Genomic DNA, 8,426 nt, shown 5'->3' on the forward strand with positions numbered 1-8,426 from the left:
GCATCTAGTGGTTGATTCATCAATTATTTAATCCCACTTAATTAATATTGCACATATTTCCTTAATGTATATTGACCTTAATGCTCCTGTGAGGCTGTGGATATTAGTTAATTCACAAATGTAGGTTAGTAAAGAGCAATCAGACCACAAAAAGACTAAAAACTGTTTCTATCCTGCAACCATCACCACACTCAACAAACATAAATACACACACAAGATGGCTGCTGAAACTGACAATGTGTAATAAGTGGAGTAGTATGAGAAGAGTACTCTTTATTTTCTTTCAATGCTGTGTTAAACTTGCCTTAAATTGATTTATAATATTGTTTGTGTTGTTGACTTTCTGAATAATGCGACTAAATGACACTTCCTGGAATTGCTGTGCATGTTAAATGGCACAATGACAGTAAGAGTTTGTCTATTCTTCTAGGACTTTAACTGGATCCTGAAGTGAGGAGAAAGCCCTGGAGTGATGTAATATAACTTTGTTTTTGGAAGAACAAAAACTGCTGCTTTTTGGTCCATTTGTTAGACTACGCAGCAATGTCTGATCAATCCAAGCATAAAGAGAAACACATTAATCCAGATGACGGGTCATAAAAGCATGAATAACGCGCTAAAAATCCTTCTTTTCCTCCACTCAGAAGTCTTAAGGACTTAAATTTGTGATCAAAGACAGACGTCTCCCTGGACTTGTAGCATCTCTGCTTTGGGGGTCTGTTTTTCCTTGACATGTGTAGAATGCAGTGAAGGCTGGTAAAAAAAAAACATGAAAAATGTTTTCCATTTTAAAAATGACAGACGGGTTGAGCAGAAGGCAAATGTCTGTTGTGAATCTTTGTGTTCAGGGTGATGATCTCACAACTATTCTTGCATATGCTCATAGTAATAAAAAAAAATCAGCACTGCAAAAAAATTAAACAAGGTGACACATAACCTGGTAATTAAAGTTGTGAGGTTTTATTTCTGAAGACCCAAGTAAAATGTAACTGGGAGAAAAAAAAGTCCTTCTCAAAAAACTTAGTGATCCACTCTGATCTTCTTTTGATCTATTTTAAATGTTTATTTAAGATTATGCAATAGAGCATAGCAGGGAGCTATGCTCACAGTACGTCTTTTTTTTAAATGTATGTTTTTCATCTGCTCCTGATTCCCAATGATTTGGATTAAAAAAAAATTCTAATATGCAATTTTGAGCCTCATTTTCGTTATGTCCTCCATCAGAAGAATATTAAAAGAAAAAAACATAATAAATGTTGTTTTTATCATAGTTTGTCTCTAAAAAAATACAAAGTAAACAATGTGTAAATAACTGGTGCTGCATAATAATGTGTAAATAACTGGTGCAAGTTGACTTTTTTTTCTCAATTTTAAGTGAAAAAAAATCTGCCAACATATCAGTTGAAATTTTTTTTGATAAGATTTGTTTAAACTTGTTTTAATTCGCTTAAAATAACATACAAGAAACAAGATATTCAAATGTATTGTCTTAAAACAACTTACTGGTGAGTTTTATCTCGTATCAAATGTCATAAGATATTTTAAACAAGACCAACAAAAAAAATTTGAGATTTAGAGTCTTTGGTGTGTAGGAAAAAAAATTAGAATCATGATTACGTTATTTTGTAGGATAAGATTATGGTAATTTTTGTAAAAACTTATAAAGTCATTTAAAAAAAAGTTTGAACTAACTTTAAAATCTGGGAGTGAACGATGAATTTGTTCCAGATTTATCAATTAAATAACAAAAAAAGGAGAAAACCCCCTTTTTTTTGTATATCTTGGTTGCTTCAAACTTTAAAAATGAAATTAAACCATTTCCCCTAAGTGTTTTTTACTGCCGGAAAAAGGACAGAAACTCTCCGTCACCCTGGCCTGGGCTGACAGTTTGTCCCTGACTCGGTCTAACCTCTGTCAGGCCATCACAGCCTGCATACATGGAAGGAAGCTGCAGACCAGAACCCTAAGTCCTGGTTCCTGCAGTCTCCATATTGGTGTGAGAGCCCGAGGCCTGCTCCCATACGTCCCCATTCTGGCTTTGATCCTATTGTCTCCTGCGTCACCACGCGTCGCCCGGCAAATAAAGGCCGTCTGGCTCCAAGCTTAAATATTGCAGCAAACTAAAAACCAACCATCAGACCCGATTCATTCACATCTGCTCAGTGGGGCGACAAGGACAGGGCTTTAGGTGGGAAAGAGGGCACAAAAAAGTTCACTATTCCCTGCTGGGTGCCAAGAGAACGGGACAGGACTCAACTTCGCCGGAGCCGCAGCTGTGGCAAGTTGCCCATTGCATTATTTTGTTTAATCAACATTATACATTAAATAAGATTTAGAAACTAAGTGAATGCTCATTTTACCTACCATAAGATTAAAACTTTGTTTTTTTTAAAGTAATTTTTGCAGGTTTTTATGATTTTGAGCTAAAGTAGCTGGAAATACTGATAAGTGGAAACTTAAACTTTGTTATTTTGATTAAAAATCTTTTTCCATATCGCACAGAAACATGCCGGACTGTGGATTTAATAGCAACCATCTCTGTAGTTTCCTGTTGTTCAGATTTTTGAACAGAAGCTGCAATTATTCCTGCGTCCAAACTAGATTAGAATTTTTTTTATAAAAGTTCTTTGCTGCTTTGCTTACTTTCGGTCCTCTCTTTCCCATCCCCCTGTTCTTTCCTACCCCACCCTCCCTGTCCAACTGCACCCTTTGCGGCCCTCCCTACCCCACCCTTCATTCTGCAGCGCTACGGACCGATCATGGGTGACTGGAGCTTTCTGGGTAACATTTTAGAGGAAGTTAACGAGCACTCTACGGTGATTGGCCGGGTGTGGCTCACGGTGCTGTTCATCTTCCGCATCCTGATCCTGGGCACGGCAGCGGAGTTCGTTTGGGGCGACGAACAGTCTGATTATGTTTGCAACACGCAGCAGCCTGGATGCGAGAACGTGTGCTACGACGAGGCCTTCCCCATCTCCCACATCCGCCTGTGGGTGCTGCAGATCATCTTCGTGTCCACGCCGTCTCTGGTGTACGTGGGGCACGCCGTGCACCACGTCCACATGGAGGAGAAGCGTAAGGAGCGTGAGGAGGCCGAGCTCAGCAGGCAACAGGAACTAAGCGAGGAGCGTCTCCCTCTGGCTCCTGACCAGGGAAGCGTCCGCACCACAAAGGAGACCAGCACCAAGGGGAGCAAAAAGTTCCGGCTGGAGGGCACCCTGCTGAGGACCTACATCTGCCACATTATCTTCAAGACACTGTTCGAGGTGGGCTTCGTGGTGGGCCAGTACTTCCTGTACGGCTTCCGAATCCTCCCTCTGTATAAATGCAGCCGGTGGCCCTGCCCCAACACGGTGGACTGCTTTGTGTCCCGCCCGACGGAGAAGACTGTCTTCATCATCTTCATGCTGGCTGTGGCCTGCGTCTCACTCTTCCTCAACTTTGTGGAGATCAGCCACTTGGGCCTGAAGAAAATCCGCTTCGTCTTTCGTAAGCCGGCTCCAGCTCCGTCTGCAGCCCAGGGTGAGGGGATGGCGCCCCTGCCCCCGCAAGGAAAGAGTCTGCCCCCTCTGGGGGTGTCCTCCCTGCAGAGGGCAAAAGGCTACAAGTTGTTGGAGGAGGAGAAGGCTCCCCCCATGTGTCACCTCTACCCTCTAGCTGAGGTGGGGATGGAGGCCGGCAGAGGGGCGTCGCCCTTCCACGGGCTGGAGGAGAAAGGTGAGGAGGTGCTGCCCATGGAGGACATCACAAAGGTGTATGACGAGACTCTGCCCTCCTACGCCCAGACCACGGCGACAGTGGGGGTAACGTTACACGAGGACGAGGTAGAGGAGGAGCAGGTGCAGCCACCAGAAGCAGAAGCTGAGAAGGTGGAGGAGATGGCAGATGAAGATGAGGAGGAGGAGGTGGAGGAAGCGGAGAACGGAGAGGACGCGGCTCCAGCTGAGGCAGGCCTGGAGGCGACGGATACAATAGACGACAGCAGACCGCTGAGTCGACTGAGCAAAGCCAGCAGCAGGGCCAGGTCAGACGACCTCACCATATGAAGCACACAGAAGAGAGCACACACTCAATGCACACACTTGGAAAGGTAGAGCAGATGAGAGGAAATTCTACTAAATGCCAAAAAAAAAAATTTAGATTTACAAATGAAAGAGGAGCTGAGAGGTGGCAGGATTAGTTTGTTTTTTATTAAGTTGTTTTTACCTTCAATAATGTAAAAGAGGAGACAGATGGGAGGTGTGGGGGGTGCTTTTACTTGATGAAAATCAATTTTTAGACATCTTTTCTATTGAGAGTTATACTGATATGCAATGGACGAGTAGACGTTTGTATACATGAGGTTTAAGCAGATGGGGGAGGGTTATAGGCCTACTGGTGTGCCTGTTTAAAAAAACAATGACTTCAGTGTAGTTGGGCACCAACGTTTATTCCCATCGGTAAGATGCTGCAGTTGCAGCATGAGGCTGCAGCAGCTGAGACTCCGAAACAGAACACACACACACATCTGCAGGTACTGTAAGAAGAGAAGGAAAGTCCATTTTCAGGTTGAGTGTACCTCATTTGCACATTCAGAGGCTTCAACTCTGCAAAAGCCTCTAACCCCGACGACACCTCATCTGTGCATCCATCTCCACGCATTCTTTCAAGTATGGAGAGCCGTGCATGAGCTTCTCTCCTTTTCATGTTTATATACCAGGTGACAAAGTTAAAAAAAAGAAAAAAGACCACTTGTAACATGTCTTTTTTTTTTCAATGTGATTTTTTTTCCTGCTATTGGTATGCATCCTTTTAAGAAACATGTTAATGTGGCATCAGCTGTCCATAGAAGAGCGCAGGGCCCGATCAGAGAACAGACTATAGCAGTGACCTCAGGCCAAAGCCTCTCCTTTCGTGCTGTACAAACAGGCGTCCGGGCGATAAAGATCACGCACAGTCAGCACAACGCATTGTTGGAGCCGAGACAATAAAAGAAACGGCGCTCGTGGATGAAAACACAAGCATCCTTGATTTGCCTGTGGAAAAAAAAGAAGAAAAAAATCTAAAAAATAAAAGTATTTCTACTTGATTTTACAACCATGTAGATTCTCACAGCTAAACAAATGTAAGAGTAAGAGCTCAGTCTCACTGTGGAAAAACCCCTGTCACATGCTTGATCATTGTGTGCAGGTTAAACTCTAATATTTCACTCCAAAGTGTTTTATTTGATGCTCAGCAAAAATCTGCATTTTTTTGTCTTTTTTCAAATTCCAACTGAATATGTAATATAAAGTGGATTCTCCTACTTTGTAAATTCCTGTTCCTTATTTGTAAATGTGAGTTTTCAAATGTTGTACGATCATTGGAAGTCACAACGCTCTGGGACCTAAGTGAACTTAATGTTTCTTCAGTTTTTCTTTGCCAGAATAGCTTTTGTTTCACACATTCATAGCGGTAAAATGTTACCTCCATAAAGGCAGAACTGCATTTTATTTTTCAACATGCAGGAAGCTGAATGTTTGAGACACACTAACTGTTGATTTTTTTGGGGGGGCTTTTGGGTCAAAAAAGCTCTGGAGAAACTGAGCAACAAAAAGCAACTTTGCAACCCTGAGAAGGCCTTCGTCTCCCATAATCCCCTGCAGCATCTCCATGTACTGATCAAAGCATTTGATGGATCTTTTGTACAACATAATGATGGTATTGTATGATATAATTTTTCTTTTTGTGTGTTTTTAAGACTGTTGCATTGGCTGTATGTCTGTGAGACGTGATTAATATTTGGGGAAGAAAAAAATCCTTTTTACTAACTTGTAGTCTTCTTTGCTGATAGATGAGTGGCAGCATCTTCTACTGGAATGTGAACCAAGAAATTAAAAGTCAAACGTGGTCAAGAAATATTGTGTCAAGTTTTCGTGCACTCCGACATTAAAAACACTGTTTTCCCCCACTGACATCTGTAAAGCATCAAAATATTATAGAGAAATGTTGAATTTTTTCACAAAGTTAGAACCACCTTAAAGATTAAGAAAACTACAGTTAAATTCATATTAAATAATAATAAAACATCTGATTTTGGAAGTTTGTTTAATATAATAAATATGGCAAAAGCTTTTTTTTTTTTAAATTTACTTAAATCCAACTTTAAATGCAAGGATTATTAGCCGATTTGTTTGTTTTTAATTAGGCTTTTTTCAGAACAAGTGTTCTGTAACCCCGGAGAACCCAGGAGCCTTTTTAAAGTCGATTTGACTTTTTTTTTTTTTCTTGTCTTTTATTCATTTTGGATAGCAGCAATTAACAGTGAACCCAAAAAATTAATAAGGAAAAAGAAATAAATACAATTAAAAAATAAACCCTATAAAAATAAATAAAATACATAAATATGCAAATGACCTTTAATAGTAATCACATTTTTTCAATCATCTAATAGTTTCACAAATACGATGTAAAATAGACTGGAATTGGTTTTATACAAAAAAGAAAAACAAGAACTTGGTTCAAGAAATAAAACAAAGTATTTAAAATGCATAATACATATTGTGTTTGTTAGGTTGTGTTTTTATTGTAGTTTTTTGATAGCCATTTTCCTCTGAGAATAAACAAGACCTTTTAGATTCTGCCTACAATTCTGACATTATTAAAGCAGTAAGATGCATCTGTAAGATAATGACCACTGTATATCAGTTTACTATATATCAGATTTTGAAAACTATGTAAAAAGAAAAACACACACAAGAGGAGTGGGATAATTTAGTGTTCCTTCTCCCTTTCAAGCAAAAAATCAAACCACTTGATTTTATTTGAGTTCAATTTTTATTTAATGAATCTATGTGGACTGTAAGCATTACTGCAAAAAAATCAATACATGATTGTATACACTGTCATAATCTTCTATTCATTAATTTTTTCTATATATTCTGATGAATGTGTAACTTCGGAAATGGGTCATCTGACCTGCCTTTTAAAAAAATAGTTTCTATGAGTAATGCTTGAAATAAACTAATACATTAGATTTAGAAATTTGAGTGGAAAAAATATAATCACTACTGGGATTAAAAGAACCTCTTGAACTTTTCCATTGTGGAGTAAGTGATGGTTAACTGATCTCTTTCTGATGGTTTAGTGTTGCAGCAACTCCAGAGAGAGAAAGAGAGAAAAATAAATGCAATTTGTTCCTAGATAAACATACAGACAGAATTGATCAGAATTAGAGCAGAAGCTTTTCTTATTGAAGCCTGCTGCCGAAAATAAATGTTTTCTTTGTAAAATCAATTTAAAGAGTAAATGGAAATTGAATTTTTTTAAATATAGACATTTTTTTTATAAAGCTGTGCAGTTGTGGTGTCATATTTTCCAAACATATTTTTATATATTTGTTAATAATGTCATTGTTTTACAGTTTACTCTGTGCAGCCATGGGTTTGGGGTCTTACAACACCAAACGTCTTTTCACCTTAGAGGAGCTAAAAGACATCCTCCTGGACCGTCAACAACACCATCCTGGGCCCACACTTCACATTTATGTGACCATTTGGGACAATGTTGCCTTCCACAGAACAAACCAAATCAGAGAGTGGTTCACCACCAACAGTTACCACCTTTTGTCTGCCACCCTTCTCCCTCTTTCCTAAAAAAAAGGGCAAGACATTTTCTGGGCCTGACAAAATCCAAAAAGAACAAGAATTCAGCGAGTAAAGCTGCCTAAAACAAGGACTCTGGATAACAGCAAAGGCCAAAACAAAAACCCTTGACGTCTAATTCTCTAGATTTTATGTGCTGTTAAAATAGTTTAGAGATTGTTTCATGTTTTAACTAAGTTTTAAAAATTTTTTTGTTATTTTAGCTGTTAAATTTTTTCTTTTTTTTCTTCATCGATATTTATTTAATAATAGTTAAAGTAAATTTGTAAATGATATGACAAATAAAAAAGATGTTATCATAAAAAATATGTAAGAAATGTGAATACTAAAAAAAAAAAAAAAAAATATTTGTTAGAAATGATTTTTTGAAGAAGGTTCCAGCTCAGCTTTGGTCCAAGACTGTTTCATTGCAGCCCAGCTGTTAAAACAAGTCCTGGATAGTTTTCAGCTGCATTCCTTCACCCCCCACTCCTCAATATAAGAAATAAAAAGGTGACGGGCACGCCTACGGATTTAACAATCCAAAGTTCCTTCAACAATTCGGCCACTGACTGCCAGTTCTGGACCTCCAAACCCAAAAAGAATATCTTTACTCTCTCTGGAACAATCCCCAAAATGAGCTTCAAAAACAGGGGCAGCACGTTGGTCTGTTGGTTGACATGGTTGGCTGACAGAACCACATCTGTGTGGGTTTCCTCAGAGCGCTTCGGTTCCCCCCCACTTTTACAACTGTATTAGTAAATATTTTGTGACCTTTATAGCAAGAATAAATCAATAATAAAAATAAAACCATTCAATTTGATC

At 39.0% G+C, this 8,426-nt stretch overlaps 1 protein-coding gene across 1 annotated transcript; it reads left to right on the top strand.

Annotated features, from left to right (window-relative positions):
• The first annotated feature begins 1,916 nt into the window (after positions 1–1,916).
• Positions 1,917–5,877, top strand: LOC101172452 (gap junction alpha-8 protein). Its single transcript, XM_011489876.4, has 2 exons — positions 1,917–2,278; positions 2,745–5,877. The coding sequence occupies exon 2, from the start codon at positions 2,760–2,762 to the stop codon at positions 4,044–4,046; it is 1,287 nt and encodes a 428-aa protein (XP_011488178.1). The 5' UTR covers positions 1,917–2,278; positions 2,745–2,759; the 3' UTR covers positions 4,047–5,877.
• The last annotated feature ends 2,549 nt before the right edge of the window (positions 5,878–8,426 follow it).

Source organism: Oryzias latipes, chromosome 21 (assembly GCF_053564925.1).
Source record: "Oryzias latipes strain Hd-rR chromosome 21, Olatipes_Hd-rR_3.1".
Taxonomy (NCBI): Eukaryota; Metazoa; Chordata; class Actinopteri; order Beloniformes; family Adrianichthyidae; genus Oryzias; species Oryzias latipes.

What these genes read in the sequence shown, in the direction of transcription:
- LOC101172452 (XM_011489876.4), top strand. Translation starts at nt 2,760, where the DNA reads ATGGGTGACTGGAGCTTTCTGGGTAACATTTTAGAGGAAGTTAACGAG.